Here is a 17500-nt window from a genome sequence, read left to right on the forward strand (position 1 = left end):
TAGCTTTTGTTGTGTTGATGTATTGTGAAGTAGGCTACATCAGGCTTTTTTTTTTTAAGTTTGAGAGTTACTGAGCTCCTGAAAGAAAACTCTGAGGCTATTGAAAGAGCACGCTTGAGTTAAGGTTAAAGCCTGGCATTATGAACGTATCCTTCCTGATTTGGAACGCGCGCGCCTGTGACCCTGTGATAAGCAGCCAAAGAAGAATGTGCTGGAAGTCGGTGGAACTGCATTCCACAGCGATGTGCGCGCGGCGCCCCATTCAAAGCCCCGTTTGATCTGACGCCGGCTGGGGGAAGCCTAGCTTAAGCATGTCAGCACACACATATGGATCTGTCTATGTTTTAGCTCATAACTCACAGATCTCGCATAGGGCTATTCTGATTGTGCTTTATTAAGCATGCATGATGCGTGATAAATGCTACATCAATGCATATTCTTTGTCATAGGACCGGAGTTGTTGTCGTCGCCGTCAATGTACTTCAGTTTATGATACAGGTTTTGAGTTGGTGGAGTGAAAGGGAACGTATGTCAGCTTACAGTATGTGGCCTGTGTTCTAAAACCTTCAGGAAGAGCAGGACTGATGTGTGTATACGTCTGAGTGTTCGGTATGTACTCTAGTCAGGGTGAGGCCGGAGCCTCTGCAGCCACAGTTTATTGTCTTTGAATAAATATCCTGTGAATGTTTGGGACGGTCCAGCAATGGATCACAAGTGTGCGAGGTGGACCGTGATGTCTGTGCCACTGTCTATGTCCAGTCACTGCGTGGTCACTTAGTGACTGTTTATGCCTAGCCCAGCAAGAAGAGCCAATCTGTGCAATAGGGTCCTGAGGTTAAGGTTTGACTCATCACTGTGAGAGCAAGGCCACAATCCATCTTTATTTAGAAGACTTTTTTGGTTAAACACTTAAACTGTGACCCATTCTAAAATTTGAAGATGTAAAGGACTATACAATAACATCATAAGGCTGTGTAGCCGTGACCATAAATAGCTACATATAGACTTGTGAAGCTTTATGAATGCTTTCCAGCCATCTATCTAAATAAAGATGAATGAATTTTCTGAATCATCATTTCCTGAATGAAAATGAATTTCCTGAAATGTGTTCTGTGAGGGAGTCCAATGCCTCCACTAAAGAGGGGGGGGGGGGGGGTCAGTTATACAACCCTCATAGGTCTTTAAAAAAAAACACTCACCCACACCATTCCCCTCTTCACACTGTGTTGAATAAGTCCACTTGCCAAGTCCGCCGCGTAGCCTCCTCGCAGTACAGTGGTGCGGGGGCGTCCAGGCAGCCAGCGAGCAGGCTGACCTTGCGCTGCCCTCCGATAGGCTCCCCTCCAGAGGGAAGAGGTTCTTACGCTAAGCCCCTATCTGTCTTCTGCAGCACTCTGGGAGAGGCCTGGGCCCAGCTGAAGAAGAGCCTGGCCGACGAGGCCGAAGTTCACCTCAAGTTCTCCTCCAAGGTGAGCAGGCGCTAAGTTAGAGAAAGGATAAGGGAGTGGAGGGAGGGGAGGGGGTGGGTTGGGAGTGTAGATTGGGGATTAGAGGGCCCCACTTCATATTTATTCTCTCTCCTCTCCTTGAACACTAATTAGGGTGCACTATGTCTCCTTGATTGTGTCCTCTATATGTTTTTATTAGAACCCACTCACTTGACATGGGTGGTGTTGAGTGAAGTAGCCTTTTGTGATGCAAATAGGCAAATGATAACCTTTTGCTGTTATTATAAGTGGACTGCTCATTCAATAGTCTGGTCATTTTCACTGTGAAAAAGCTAGCTATTTTTAAGACAGATGTGATGAAATTCTCCATTCAGCTATAAATGGTGTCATGGCTGTTAAAATTGCAATTTGAATTGGACATTAAATGTGTAGTCATGGCAGCGAGTAATATGTTCTGCACCACAGCAGGGATAAAAATACATTTGCATAGCCAGTGAAATTTCACTATGTGCATGTGAGCTTTTACACACACTTTATAACATGGAGAAATTGAGATTTTATTTGATTTAAGCAGTGCTGAAAAACCTGTAGGCCTTCCTGCCACCACCAATTGAGCGGGGTTGCTTGTCCATGAGACGTGTAGGTTTATCTTGGCCGAGAGGAAAGTTCTGGAACACAGCTGGGCGAAGGGAAAAGGAGGGGGTGTTGGGGGAGGTTGAGGGGATGGTTAGTATGTACACACACAAGGAGACGTCGGACCAGATGTGTGCAGCACACTTGTCTCTGTAGACCCTGGCAGTGTGTGTGCGCAAACGAAGATCCTCACAGTTATCCAAGGCTGTGAGGTAATGACACTTAAGTTACAACACAAACTCTCCAAAGACACTAGGCCTCTTAATCTGCTGGATCAGTTTTTTTTTTTTGGTTCCAGATAGCCCCATGACTCATTTGGATAAGTTAATGAAATTCAAAATGCATGAACCCAATACAAATATCTCTTTTGGAATATGTGAATTATTTCCTAGACCGCGTGAAATACTTCACATTAACGTCTAGAATTAGGTTAAGAATCATCTGGTGCTGCAGACGGGAAACATTTCCCAGGTGTTCCTTATTATATCTATTTCCAAAATCTGGAGCTGCTTAGTCGCTTCAGTGACTCTGGTTGGAGATAAATTCGGCTTCTCTGATTTCAGCTGCAGAGTGAGGTGGAGAAGCCCTTCCTCACCTTTCGTGACAACTTCAAGAAGGACATGAAAAAGTTCGATCACCACATCGCCGACCTCAGAAAACAGCTAGCCAGCCGTTACGCTGCCGTCGAAAAGGTAACAGCTTCCATTTAGTAACTTCTATAAGAAGGCTTCCTGACGTCAGCCTGGTGTTTTTTTTTTTTTTTTTTGCATTTCCAGTTCTAGTCACCTCTCAGCGATTTGAGATTTCAAAGAGAGCCGTAACCCTGGCGACCGAGCACTCTGCCCTTCCCCAGGTTGCTCTTCTAGAATGTCAAGAATCCCCCCTCACATGAATTATTGAGATTCCAGGGTGTTGTTCCAAAGCAGTGGGCCATCTCGCGTCTCAATAGGGCCCCCCCACTGGCTCTATAAATAAGCAGATCGGCTCAGGTGCCCTCCACACACCCACGACTTTGACATCGAGCATGTAATCACCCGGATTGCCATTTCACTCTTAACAAATGACACAATTGTCCAATGAGGTCAGAAGGTGTGAAAGGAGATTGCGTGACACACACCGGCCTGACTAACGTGATTAATTTAAAGTAGTAGAGCGTGAAGGTGGGGGGGGGGGGGGGGCGTGCGATCCAACACATGTCTGCCGTGGGTCAGGCCAAACTGGACCTGAACACGAGCCGGGTCCTCGACCCTGACTTGGCCCTCACGTCACAGAGTGTGAGTCCCAGCGGAGAGACCAGCCACATCAACATCAGCTAAATAAAAGGAATTAGTAGTGTGGTTATGAAACGGATTATCCTTATTCTCTCTTTTGTGTCAGGCCCGAAAGGCCCTCGCAGACCGACAGAAAGATCTAGAAGTCAAGACCCAGCAGCTGGAAATCAAGCTGAGCTCCAAGATCGAGGAGGACATTAAGAAAGCTCGCAGGAAATCCACGCAAGCAGGTGAGTCATCATCGGCAGTAGAGCACCACGACCTGAGCTGTAGATAACAAATAGCACCGGAAGACTGACTGGCTGCACTTTGAGAAAAATTATAGGAGTTGCTACTGCGTTGGCACAAGGTCGGAATTTCACCTGGCTGGAAAATATCTGATGGGTTTTTTTTTCGTGAGTAATATGAGCTGGCACAACTTTAGATCAGCTGCTAGGATCCTTGAGGCTGACCTGATAAAAGAGAGTTCCCAAAGAAAGTTTTCCGAAAAGAACCACAGTCGGTTCAGACTGAGGTTCATTTAAAGTTCTTGAATTGGTATACCCATTCAAAAGGCCCACTTGAATGCAAGTCTCTCAGTGGCTTGTTATTATGGGAGAGGGTTCTAGAGCAAGTCATGGATCCGTTACTCAGACAGAGGATTGTCATGTGAAGCTTTCAATGAAACGGAACCACATGCAAAGAAGAGAAATCTGACCAGGCAGTGAGGAGAATAATTTTCAGTCAAACGATCCCACCATAAGTGCATATTCGTGACACAGTGTATTTATGGCTCCCTGGTAACTGTAAGCATTAGTATGAGATTGTGTGTGTGTGTGTGTGTGTGTGTGTGCATATGTGCAAGTGACTGTGTGTGTGTGTGTGTGTGTGTGTGTGCATGTGTGTGTTAGTGTGCGTGAGTGTATGTGTGTGTGTGTGGATGTGTGGATGTGTGCACACACGTGCGTGCGTGTGTCTATGTGCGTGTGTGTATGTGTGGGTGTATGCACTCATGTGCGTACGTGTGTGTGTGTGTGTGTGTGTGTGTGTGTGTGTGTGTGTGCATGCGTGCGTGTGTGTGTGCGTGTGTGTATGTGTGGGTGTATGCACGCATGTGCGTGCGTGCGTGTGTGTGTGAGTGCGTGCGTGCGTGCGTGTGTGTGTGCGTGTGTGTATGTGTGGGTGTATGCATGCATGTGCGTGCGTGTGTGTGTGAGTGCGTGCGTGTGTACGTGCGTGTGTGTGCGTGTGTGTATGTGTGGGTGTATGCACGCATGTGCGTGCGAGTGTGTGTGTGTCAGTGCGTGTGTGTGTGTGTGTGTGTGCGTGTGTGTATGAGTCCAAGGTCTGGAGTTGGGCCTGAGTCGCTCAGCCGTTCTCACAGCGCTGCTGGACTGTACAGCCTCTCTCCCCAGGGCTCCCACCCGGGGGCCGCCCCACTGGCCCAGGCAGAGAGCGGTTTAATCAGGGGGCATGTCCAGCTGGGGTCAGCAGAAGGGGAGAGGGAGAGAGAGAGAGTGTGTGAGAAAGAGAAATAAGAGAGGGGGAGAAAGGGAGAGAGGGGGGAGGAAGGGGGGTTAAAAAGAGTCATAGAGAGAGAGAGAGAGAGAGAGAGAGAGTGAGAGAGAGAGTGAGTGTGAGAGTCTGGAAACACAAACACATGTTGCTGTGCGGAGGGTGGTGTGGGGGTGTGTGAGTGGCCTATGGGGGAGGCTACAGCCAGACATATTACCTCACCTTGCGCTGAGGGGTTAGCACTGGAGACGGGACGCTGGAGTGTAAACAGATGCAGCCTTGAGAACCAAGTGGAGTTGTTGCACGCAGAGAAAGTGACCAGAGCAACATTACTCCTGCCGTGCAAAACACTCTCTCATGTTACGCTATAAACTGTTGAAATTGTTGTTCTTATTGTCTGCTTCAGTCCCTGTACACCCAAAATCTTAAGCAGGGTATCGTTAAATGTGTGGGGAGGCAAAGTAATACTAATCTGTTATCATTAAATAATAATGGAGGAGGAGGAAAGAAAGCAACAGCTGTGCACCATTTGCCCTGCTTAGCATTGTTTAGGAGACCTATGTGCATTTGTATTCTGTGCCGAGTTCTCTGCCAAGGCAGGAAGTTGGCTGAGTAGCGGCTGTGAGTGGTATGTGAGCTCAGAGAAGCGGAGGAGGTGTGAAAAAGCACATCTGCTAAAACAGAGGGGACAGTTATCCCTGAGAGCTTCAAGGCAGAAGCAATGGACACTCATGGATAACAGAAAAAGTGTCAGGACACTCAAAACTGACCAAAATAGCTAGTTAGATGTGATGTGCTCTGATTTGCTTTGCACATAATGTTTTTTAATGGTCTGGATTATATCTTGTATTGGGAGGTTCCAGCCAGGCTTGTGTTCAAAGAGAAATACAATTTGTTATGGTGTAGGTGTCATAGCTTCCCATGAATGGTCCATTATGTTTATATACTGATTTTAACTGTAACCAAATATTTCACTAAAACCTAGACTAAAGCATAAAATGTTGTTGACATTAGGGATTGTCTGTAGTGGGTAATGATGTCATTCAAAGTGAGCATCAGCTGGTTTAGTTCAAACATTGGTCATTATCGCCCCCTAGTGGGTGATAAGAAAATGACAATAACATCAGAATTAATGGTAGACGATAACCTCCTCTACTGTGTCCTTCCAGGAGATGAGCTGATGAAATGTGTGGACCTTTACAATCAGTCTCAGTCCAAATGGTTTGAAGAGATGGTCACCACGAGCTTGGTAAGAGAAGTCTCCTCTGAAGTTTGCTTTTACACTCTGTTCTGTGGCAGAGTCATTCTTACAAAACAAATATTTTTAGTATAATCAAGTAAAATGTCAAGATTGGTTGATAAAAAAAAAAAAATAGTTGCATTAACATTGTAATCTGATTGTTTGTTTGTTAGTTGTGTGTTATTGTTACTCATAGCTGACAGTCTGTAAAGCCTCCTGCTCCTGCTCACAGTTTGACGTGAATTTTGGTGACGTTGACATGACAGAGTTGGAATCTGTTGTTGGAAAACAAAGGGCTGTGAATCACAACACTGTCCCTTCAAAGATCTCTAACGGGATGACAAATCCGAGAGAAGGATTCGTCATTTGTTCTCATATTGTGTGTTGCTGCTGTTCCACTTGTTTTGTGTCTTTCCCACCAGGGCAGATTTCAGACTTTATCACTTTTCTGTGTTTACTGTGTTTACGGTATTGACCCCTACAGTTTGACCTGTATGTCACTGTCCCACAGGAACTGGAGAGGCTGGAGGTAGAGAGAGTGGAGATGATACGACAGCACCTGTGTCAGTACACAACATTGCGGCACGAGACGGATATGTTCAACCAAAGCGTAAGTCTGCAGCTTCAACAATCTACAATAGTCACCACTATATTCATACACAATCATCATCGACAGTATATTACGCAATATGATCATAGCCTACAACAATAAAGGTTTGAAGGGGCTACACCTGTACTTCAGGTAGAAATAATAATGAGTTTAATACAATCCTCGAGAACTATCTAAAATCTGTACCACAATGCATTCCAAACCTTGTGAGTGTGTCTATCTGATTGATTACCAAGACACTATTATTTCTGATGGAAAGGCAAAACTGTACTCCTGACAAGTTCTAGTGAATTCAGGGAATGCAGGCATGGCTTGATAAGGACTGTTTGCTCCCCCATACCTCCCACCGCAATCTAAATATGTTAATATATTCACCACTAGGTGGCAGCTGAACTCTTTCTTGTGGTATGATTTGACATTAGTGAGACTGATCAAAGGTGCAGTCCTTGATGAAGTGTCAAATACTTTTAACTTTTTGTTGAATTCTGCAAAATTCTCACAATCCTCTAGCTCTCCATGTAGTTTTGAATTCTGGTATTTGTGCACCCGAGTCCTGGCTCTCTAAATGGGAAATGATGAGGCCTCGACAGAACCATACACTATTCCAATCAACATGTTGCTTCAGTAGGTTGTGAGGGGAGGAGGGGGCATTTGATTGTCTGTTTAGCTCAAATGTCAACAACCTTTCCCAAGAGTTTACCTTTAGTTTCCTGTAAAGAGTGATTATTGTTGTTTGGCCATACTACTGATAGCTGTCATTGTTGCACTCACCTATGTGCTTGTTTTTGTGTTTTATGCAGACGATAGAGCCAGTGGACAAGCTGCTACAAAGCGTCGATCCAGCCAAAGACCGAGAGCTGTGGGTGAAGGAGCACAAGACAGGAGAAGTCCGACCTGTGGACATGCAGATATGACCCCCCTACACACACACACACACACACACACACACACACACACACACACACACGAAGGCAGGAGCCTTTAAGTGTACTGTTGGAACATAAACTCGGTGGAAGACTCTACTGATGCATGAATGATGTTATTGGCTGAAGTGTTTGATTACCCGCCCCTCTTTGAGACTGTGATGTTCCCAAGGCACTGGAGGGTTCTACAGGGAACATTTTGGGCACAACCATATCCAAGGAATTCCACTCAGAAGAAAGGACTGCTCTCAAATAAGGAGGAACGCTAAAAAAAATGCGGATACGCTCTAAATATATAAATACGAACAACTACGTGTCTTTGTACAGCTTAGAGGATTGAAAAAGGTTAAGAGACTATTTTCCTGATGCTATGAATATATACATATATAATGACAGTGTAGCACCTTGCTTATTCATTCAAAAGTCTTACAAACTTACTAGCTGCTGCTAAACTGAAATTAAGTGAACAGAAATATTTTTTAAGAATCATGCACCCCGCTTGCCAAGTCACATCAGAGGTCACCTTACCTTACGCCTGCCACAAACACAGTTATGATATGAAGTTCCCAAATTGAGTTATTGCCTTCTAAACATCTCATTTTCCATTTCAGTATGTCTTAAAATACTTTGGCCACTTGTGATGCATCGGTCTATGTGTGTATACTGTATGTCCTTCAAAGGTAACAACTGTGGAAAAGAACTGATCTGTTGTTGCCGCATCACGGCACCAGTTTAGCCACCGTAGCTTGTCGGTGCCCACGGACAGGTCTTTGCCATGCCATTCACAACCCTCTTGCATATACATTTATTGTTTAACGTTAACTCCTCAAATTGACATTTCAAAACTGCAGTTTATGCAATGTCCTTTTTACACTTTAAACGCTGGGCCTAAATTTATTTCTGTGTGTTCCCTGAGATAATGACATGCTTTTGAGTACTGTCATGGCACATCACATGACAGCTACTGTATGGTTGCATTCAGTATTCTGGCGTGTGAAATCATACCTTTTCACGGTTGTCTTTTGTAAATATAGTATCTCGATGTCTTAATTTATGTCTGGTTAAGTGCACTCTCTGCCATGGTCATGTCTCTAACGTTGAGTTGCCGGTTTCTTATTCAAGTTTCTCTGTCTAACATAAAAAAGAGAAAATCAGTATGATAGAAAACAATGAAGCATTATGCAGTCAAAGCCCCTAAGATTACAAAATTAGAAAATGTAGTGACATGTTTTGTTGTTCAGTCTGAAGTAATGAACTGTAGCGACAGCAGGGTGATAGCGTTTACAGTGAGTAAAGCTTTAATGAATATGAGATGAAGTATTTGACTGTGATACTAAATCAAGAGTATTGAGTCTGTGTCTGGTAGGTGAGACATTGAGTCATCTCATAGGATCATTGTACTCTCAGTATTGACTCTGTGGCTTCCAGTGATGTCAGACTCAAGGGTCCTCTCCTAGTCATCATGAAGAGGAGAAATACCATGGCAAATAATATGTTCAGTGTTCAACTTTTTAACAATCCCCTCAACATCCAACCCAGCGATCAATTCATTTCAGATTTAGTTTGACAGTCTGTAATAAGAAACAGTTTGTCACAGGAAACAGTTGGTTCAGCGGTGTGTTCAGGGGTGAGAAAAGACAAGATGTATAAAATTGAAGAGGTACAGATAATATATTGATTTTATTTTACGCAATGCCTATTTTTATACTGAATGAAATAACACTGTTTTCTTTCACTTCTGATATTTAACTGGATCCCTTTCTTCTCTGTTTTGTGTCAATAAAATCATCAGCTTGATTTGTTCTTAATGCCAGGTCTTGCCATTGTACTTGTGGCTGTTTCATGTTGATGCCTATTGATGTGCAAAAGTGTTTTACCTGCAAACTGATAGAAACTTAACAATAATATCATTTGAAACTGTACATTTAAAGACAGCAAGTAGAGAATGTTCTGCATTCAGGTTTTGCTTTATACTGGTGACACAATGATTAAATTCAAACTTAAAACCACATCTGCGTTGCCTCTAGTAGTGTTTGTGTTCACATCATAATTGCACATATACAGTAACTAGGCTATAGTTGGTTAGTAGTTAGACAGTTCTTAGTTAGTAAATTAGTTAATATTCTTAGACAGTTGTATGATATATTTATTCATGCAACTAGATTAATCTCTAGATCCCAAATAAATCACTGAAAGCAGATTTTATCATTTGAGAAGCATATTTTATTTATATACTTTTGAATGACAAAAAAAATACTGATACATCATTTAAGCAATGGCATTAGTGGAACAGTTTCCACTTTGTGATACATTTCATGTCTTGACACCCCAAAAGCATTAAAGTCACATTTGAAGCTTTAAGGTCCAATAATAGTTCATTTATCTTGAATAATACAGACAACATGGAATGTACTTGGAATTCAATGTGCGATAAACTTTCATAGCTTTAATATTTTTTTGGAATAGCATTTGAATTGATATAAATACATAGAATTTATATATTTTTTACATAAGTGTAGGAGATCTAATAATTTCTAATAAATGTTCTAATAAAGGATTTGTGGCCATAGTTATAAACTTTGTAATAATGCTTTAGGAATAATTTGTTATAAAATATTTATTTGGCAAAGTTTTCTGTTTTCATGCACATTATTTGGCAACATTATAGTGCCTCCGATCCATAGACCTCTGAAGTTCTATGGAGCCAACAAAAGGGACCCAAAGCTGCCATCTTTGCCTATATAAGGAGATCTGGGTGCCATATTTGCCAATGTAAGGAGATCTGGGTACCATCTTTGCCTATAGAAGGAGATCTGAATCTCCTTATATGGGCAAAAATGGCAGCTTTGGGTCCTTTTTGTAGGCAAATTCAGAGGTCTATTACCAGTACTAATTACTTGCAAAGTAAGAAAAAACATTATAATACGAACAATTATGACATTCCATAAAAAAACTTTGGAATTTGTTTCACTCATGCAAGTAATTGAAATATTAGTCACCCACTCGGAGCGCTCACTGCTTTGCTGGTCTGAGACGGTTTGCGGTGGGACGCTGGACGTCTAGTCCACCATGAGCTTCTTCAGGGAGTTGAGATAGGCAGGGATGAGAGAGCTGACCGACTCGCCGTCCTCATCGTTGAGGATCTTCTCACCCCTGCCTTCTGACCCTGCAGAGCTCGGTGACCTCACCATCCCAGGGTAGGGGGTGCTGTATCCCTACAATGGACAGATACAAGTGGAGGTCAAACCCAGAAGAGGACCAGGAGAACGTTTACAGTCAAACAGCATTCACTGGCCTTTATTGATTGGGTTTACATGGACACTTTTATTCCGATTAAAATCAGAATAATGGCTCAATCAGAATAAAAATGACACACATAAACACCCACAGAATTAGAATTTTAATCGTAACGAAAAGGGTGGTGTATTCCGTTCTTATTCCGAGTGAACAGCCATGTATACAGTATCAATCGTTCAATCGATTGAACAGCCAGTCGGTTATCAGTCTGGTCAGTCGGGTTGACCACTGTAGCTTCTCAGGCTGCAACAGATATTTCGATCAAAGATTCTAGAGCGCTTGAGAGCACCTGATCGGAATAGAACCTACCCCATGTAAACAGACGGCACAAATTTCTCATTCGGAATAATTTAATCGGAATGACAGAAAAAACTGTCCATGTACAGTAAACCCACCCATTGATAGGACAGTGGAGAGTAGATAGGAAATGAGTAGGAGAGATGGAGAGTGGGACAGAGACATGACCTCAAGCTGGACATGAAGTCCGTGTGGGTGTTGGACCCATATGTGCTATGGGATGATGGTGCTTGCATTACAGCACCACCCCCCCCCACACACACACACACACACTACAACACTTTCAAGTATTATTATTTTTTTTGCTTATGTAAACTAACCATATGACAACATTATGTAACCTATAATATGAACGTGTGAAAAACAAGAAATGAAGACTGAAGAATGAAGACATAATGTTACTTGTCCTGCAGAACAGAGAATCAGTGGCAGAGGATTTTCTCAGACTTACGGATGAGTAGCCCTTTCCGAAGCTGCCGCGGTTCTTGGTGCGTATCTTGGTGAGTGCGGACTCAGCGATGTCGGCCCGCTCCTCTGCATCGTCCAGCTCATGCACTGTCTTCCTGTACTTGGCCAGGTTCACATTGGCCTGCTCCTCCTAGTGTCCACAGAGACAGCGTTTAGACTTTCATTCACAAGGCCGAGACATTCTCCCCATTTGATGGACTGTATTTACGCTACCTGTCCGCGGAGGAACCGCTTCAATCGTGAGTCCCTTGAAACTCTGAACCTTCACGGACTAAGGCTGTGTTCAAAATAATTACTCATTCACTACACAGTGCAACAGTGCTGTCATTACATAGTGCACTATGTTTGGAATGAGTGAAAGTTCCAAACGCAGGCCAAAGCTAAAAAGAGCCTGTGTTTCATCTTGTACTGAGTAGGATCGCCACTGCAACAACACATCATCAGTAAAGTAAAACTAACCTGTCTCATGATGGTCTTAACCCAGCTCACGTTCCCAATTAGTGGCTAAACAATCCAATGCTTGGTGAATTATGCTTCACAATGACAGGAGGAACCGAGTTTCGAAGGATGAACAAAACTCTTATTTACCGCCTCCTCCACTTGTCTCTTGTAGGTCTTCATCTTGATCTGCAGCCGCTCCACCAGCTCCTGCATGCGCAGCTGGTTCTTCTGGTCCTCCTCCGACTGGAAGAGCAGCTCCTTCAGGCGCCGCTCGTTCTTGCGTAGCGTCTTGACCGTCTCGCCGTGGCGCTTCTGCTCCGTCTCCAGCTCCAGCTCCAGCTCCTTCACCTGCGCATGGACACTGACACTGACTCAAGGTGGCGAAACTGGCGCAGCGTGTAGCCAACAACACCAAAGTCATAGGATGACTACCCAGGAAGCATCCACACTGATATGATGAACCTGCATTTACTATAAGTGCTAAGAATAAAAACTAAACGCAGAATAGAGATTTGAAATAGTTTCACTATGTTGTAACAATTCGCCATTTAAGACAAAGAGAGGAGCTTTGAGAACTAATAATATGAATATCTGTGAATAATAAGAAAGGACTAAATTGTGTGTATTGGCAAGCAGTCCTAAAATATTATAATTGTCAACAAAAATAAATAATTGTCAACAAAAAATTAATCTACATTCATCTACATAATAAAATGAAGTGGTATCCTCATCCTAAGAAGAGCCGGAACTTTCTATCCATCATCTGACTGACTGACTGGTGCCTGTTACCTTGCCCTCCAGTTTCTGGATGAACTTCTTGCCCCCTTTCATGGCCAGCTGCTCGGCCTCGTCCAGCCGGGTGGTCATGTCCTTGATCTGGGCCTCCAGGCCCTTCTTCACCCTCTCAAGGTGCAGCGTGTGCTCCTGCTCCAGACGCAGCTCCTCGGCCACACGCGTCGCCTACCGCACATGGGCACAGTGGTCAGACTTCAGACACAGTGGTTTACTTATATATATATATATATATATATATATATATATATATCACCTTTTAAACAAGGCAAGGCAAGGAAATGGCTACTTTAATTATATTTCACCTTTCAAACAAGGCAAGGCAAGGAAATGGCTACTTTAATTATATTTCACCTTTCAAACAAGGCAAGGCAAGAAAATGGCTACTTTAATTATATTTCACATTTCAAACAAGGTAAGGCAAGGAAATGGCTACTTTCATTATATTTCATCTTTCAAACAAGACAAGGCAAGGAAATGGCTATTTTATTTATATTTCACCTTTCAAACAAGGCAAGGAAAGGAATGGCTTCTTGGCTTTAGCAAAAAAAAAAAAAAAAAAGGTTTTGTATTACCAAAGCCAAGACGTCCACATTAATCTCACAGATGAGACGTCCACTATTAATCTCAATAACCCTAATGTCTCAGTTAGTCTCGTCAGTGATGCGTATGGTGAGCGGTGCGGTCCGTCTCACCTCGCAGTTGGCCTTCTTGATCTTGTCGCCGGCCCCCCTCAGCTCGCCCTGCAGCTCCTCGTGCTCGTGGCTCAGCTGCTGCAGGTCCACCTCCAGCTTCCGCTTGCCACTGCAGGCCGCCTGGAGCTGCACGCAGGAGGAGAGGGGGAGAGTAAGTGTGTGTGTGTGTGTGTGTGTGCGTGTGTGTGTGTGTGCGTGTGTGTGTGTGTGTGTGTGCGTGCGTGTGAGTGTGCGTGTGTTTGTGTGTGTGTATGTGTGCATGTATGCGTGTTTGTTTGTGTGTGCACCGGTATGTGTGTGAGGGAGAGAAAGAGAAAGAGTGAGACATTCAGTGTTGTTTGTTTGTTCTGTTGCCCCTCCCCCATTCACACTACTACTTGCAAAAAGAAAATACACTCATATACTATATAATAATATAACATGTAAATTCTATAGCCTAATATGTCAAGCCGGTGACAATGGCATCATTCATTCATGCCAATAAAGCACCATTTCAATAGATTTGAGAAAGAGAGAGTGAGAAAGAGAAATCCTAGATGTTTTTGTGGTGCCAAACTGTAAACTGGTGTGATTCTGCAGCGTCAGGGTCACCTGGTTGTTGAGCTCGTTGAACTTGTCGGAGCTCTCCTGCAGCTCTGTCTCCAGGGCCTTGCGGGCACGTTCGGCCGCCTCCAGCGCCACGCGGCTCTCCTCGCTCTCGCTGGCCAGCAGGGTGCAGCGGCGCTCCAGCAGGGCCCGCTCCTCCCGCGCCTCCTCCTGCTGACGCACCTCCTCCTCCAGCTGAGCCTGCAGGTCCTGCAGGAGAGGGGGCAGAGGAGAGGGGAGGTGTGGTTAGGTTACGTTAGGTTGGATTTATGGAATACATTTTCTTTTCTTTTTCTTCCTTTTCTTTTTTCTTCCTTTCCCTTCACTTTTCCACATGAATTCCCTTTTCTGTCCACTCCTTAAAAGAATCAAGATTTTTTAATTTTTTTTTTAAATACAGAAAATACATTTAAAAAAGTTAACTTCTTAGATTTTTTTGTATTTCAGGAGTTCAAATTTTGGAGCGAAATCACAGCCATGAATAATACTGTACCCTGGTATGAAGCAGGCACGAGGAGCCTACAAGTGCTCATTTGGCTAGGAGACATGTTTCTTTTACAACATAAACATTGACTCATTAGTCAATAAGGAGACAGTTGATTCTCAAATTTAATCCAATGGGAGAGGCTGGATCCCAACCTTGACTTGCTGCTGCATCTTCTTCACGGTCTTCATCAGCTCGGTGTTGTTCTTGTTGAGTAGGTCCACCTGAAGCTCCAGGTCATTCAGGTCGGCCTCCATCTTCTTCTTCAGGCGTGCTCCCTCAGTGCGACCTTTCACCTCCACGTCCAGACTAGCTTGCAGGGACTCAAGCGCCCTCTGGTGGCTCTTTCTAGAATAAATAGAGAGATACAGGATGTTCAATTTTACTGAGCATATTGTAAAACAATTATATTTCATGCAACTGTTTTTTTTTTGTTCGATTCAAGGTGTGCATGAACAGAAAGCACTCAAAGTAAAGAGAACACAGATAGAGACACGTGCAGAGCACTTACCAGGAAAGTGTTTGTTAAGCATACGTTAGGAATTGTGGCAGAAAGGAAAGAGTAGAGATCATGTCAGGGTTATTTCAGTAGATAGGAAACAATATCCCAATTTAGTAGTCAGTGAAAGGAAAATAAAATAATTTTTCCTAAAATGAAAATGAGTTGCAGCAAAATGCTCAAGACAGCCACGAGCTCAAACACACCCATCTTAATTAGCTGTGACTCTGGTGAACAGTGTAACAGGATATGCTCTCAACCATTTTAGTTATCATAAAATGAGAGAAAAGTAAAAAGAAGAGATCTGATGAGAACGCTAGTACCTGGTGGCCTCAAACTCCTCCTCCTTCTCCTGCATCCGGCGCTCCATGTCCCCTTTGACCTGAGACAGCTCCACCTGCAGACGCAGCACCTTGGTCTCCTCCGCCTGGTGGTGGGAAGGGGGAGAGAAGAGAGGAGTCAGTCCTGTCATCATAGATCAGCAAAACATCAGCATAGAGCAGCTACGGTCGTAGTAACAAAGTCTACACTTATTTCACTGTTTGAGATGTGTCAGAATGTGTGCTGTTTTTTTTATTTTATTTATCTTTTATGAAATCATGCTTCTCCACCAAGAGCCTGTGGTGAGGTGCCAAATGGTGGCTTTGACAAATGACTTAATGAGTAAATCGAGTAACCCACAGAGTCAAACAAAAGGGGGTGATTGAGTTTGTTAGAGCCACGATCACAACCACGATCCTCAATGCCAGCCATCATAGACTGCAGCTGTCTGCTGGTCTGCTGATGCAAGTTAAGACCTCTACCATGCACAAACTTCCTACACACTCCGAACCACCACACACAAACACACACACACACACACACACACACACACACACACACACACACCACACACACACACTTACACTCACGTACACACACACACACACACACACACACACACACACACACACACACACACACCACACACACCACACACACACACAGACACATATTTCTATCATGACTCCTGCCACATCTACAGTATGTAGCCTGTGAAGTGGTTCAGTCTGTGGGGAAGGTGAGAACAAAGTCTCTGCACTTGAAAATGGAGAGCAGAGCAGAGATGGATGGGCCTGATGGGCCTGTGATACAGTGTGTACACACAGTGGGTAAGATGTCACCGAGTGGCTGATGAAAGACAGCCCTCTGGATGGAGAAGACGTGGCCCACTGGAGCAGAACTAATGGGCTCTCTCTCTCTTTTTCTCTCTCCCTCTCGCTCTCTCTCTCTCTCTTTTTCTCTCTCCCTCTCGCTCTCTCTCTCTCTCTCTCTCTCTTTTTTTCTCTCTCCCTCTCGCTCTCTCTCTCTTTTCTCTCTCACTCTCTCTGTCTTTCTGACTATATTTTTTTGTCTTTATTTTCTGTATTTATTATCTATTATCTATCTATTTATCTATATTTATGTTCTGTTATTTCATCCTGGTGTCTACATCAATCTTCATTTCTATTTTGGGAATCATTTTTCCCTTCGCACATAGTTTTCTCTCTTTCATTGTTGATCCTCCATTTTCTATTTTCTGTCCACCTCCTCTCACAAGCACACACACACACACACACACACACACACACACACACACACACACACACACACACACACACACACACACACACACACAAATAAACACACACAGACACACAGACACAGACAGACACACACACACACACATTCTTTCTCTCTTTCTCTCTCTCTCTCTCTTACATACAAAAACAAAACACAAACAGACACAGAGAGAGAGAGAGAGAAAGAGAGAGAGACAGACCCCCCCCCCCCCTCACACACACACACACACACACACAGACAGAGCCTCCTCTCTGTCCTTGTCATGCAGCATGTCAGTGCTTCTCCCCCCTCAGGCCCTGAGGCGAGCCGTCCATCTCGGCAGGCACCAGCACTAAGAGATGCGATCTTATCAGGGGCCCGTGATCTCCCAGACGAATTGGCCCCCGCTAATTTAGTGCTCTGCCCAACAGCGCTTTCTCCCCCTGCTCTGCCCCGTGGCCATCACTCAGCCGGCAGCCAGCCTTCCCGGGGCCCCGGTGAAAGATCATCCCGACCCCCCCCCCCCCCCCTCCAGAAGGCTAACACCTAGCGGAGGAGACGACGGCGCGGAGCTACTGGGGACTCTGAGAGGGTGATGTATGGCGTTCACTATATATGATATATATATATATATATATATGTGCTGTTGTATAATGTCTGAGGGGGGCTGACAAATAGAGTTGAGACAACTCATAACTCCTGCGATGATCTATAGGTTGAAGAGAACGTGTGTGTGTGTGTG

At 44.1% G+C, this 17500-nt stretch overlaps 2 protein-coding genes across 4 annotated transcripts in view; one reads left to right on the forward strand and one right to left on the reverse strand.

Annotated features, from left to right (window-relative positions):
- gas7b (growth arrest-specific 7b) overlaps positions 1-9628 on the forward strand; it is a 47251-nt gene extending 37623 nt beyond the window's left edge. For both annotated transcript variants that reach the window (XM_076298207.1, XM_076298208.1), the window contains 6 exons: positions 1391-1469; positions 2645-2773; positions 3459-3582; positions 6016-6095; positions 6598-6696; positions 7497-9628. In XM_076298207.1, coding sequence (XP_076154322.1) covers positions 1391-1469; positions 2645-2773; positions 3459-3582; positions 6016-6095; positions 6598-6696; positions 7497-7610 — 625 coding nt within the window. In that variant the 3' untranslated portion in view covers positions 7611-9628. The remainder of the gene's footprint in view (positions 1-1390; positions 1470-2644; positions 2774-3458; positions 3583-6015; positions 6096-6597; positions 6697-7496) is intronic.
- Positions 9629-9825: 197 nt separating this feature from the next.
- LOC143137881 (putative uncharacterized protein MYH16) overlaps positions 9826-17500 on the reverse strand; it is a 45407-nt gene continuing 37732 nt past the window's right edge. For both annotated transcript variants that reach the window (XM_076298210.1, XM_076298209.1), the window contains exons 16-23: positions 15501-15604; positions 14834-15026; positions 14201-14404; positions 13610-13735; positions 12912-13082; positions 12270-12470; positions 11665-11811; positions 9826-10834 (exon numbers count right to left, since the gene is read on the reverse strand). In XM_076298210.1, the coding sequence (XP_076154325.1) occupies positions 10679-10834; positions 11665-11811; positions 12270-12470; positions 12912-13082; positions 13610-13735; positions 14201-14404; positions 14834-15026; positions 15501-15604 (1302 nt within the window). In that variant the 3' untranslated portion in view covers positions 9826-10678. The remainder of the gene's footprint in view (positions 10835-11664; positions 11812-12269; positions 12471-12911; positions 13083-13609; positions 13736-14200; positions 14405-14833; positions 15027-15500; positions 15605-17500) is intronic.

This window comes from Alosa pseudoharengus, unplaced genomic scaffold (assembly GCF_046254945.1).
Source record: "Alosa pseudoharengus isolate Yale_2024_CS ecotype anadromous, Long Island Sound unplaced genomic scaffold, YU_APseudo_1.1 YU_APseudo_1.1_scf_21, whole genome shotgun sequence".
Classification (NCBI taxonomy): Eukaryota; Metazoa; Chordata; class Actinopteri; order Clupeiformes; family Clupeidae; genus Alosa; species Alosa pseudoharengus.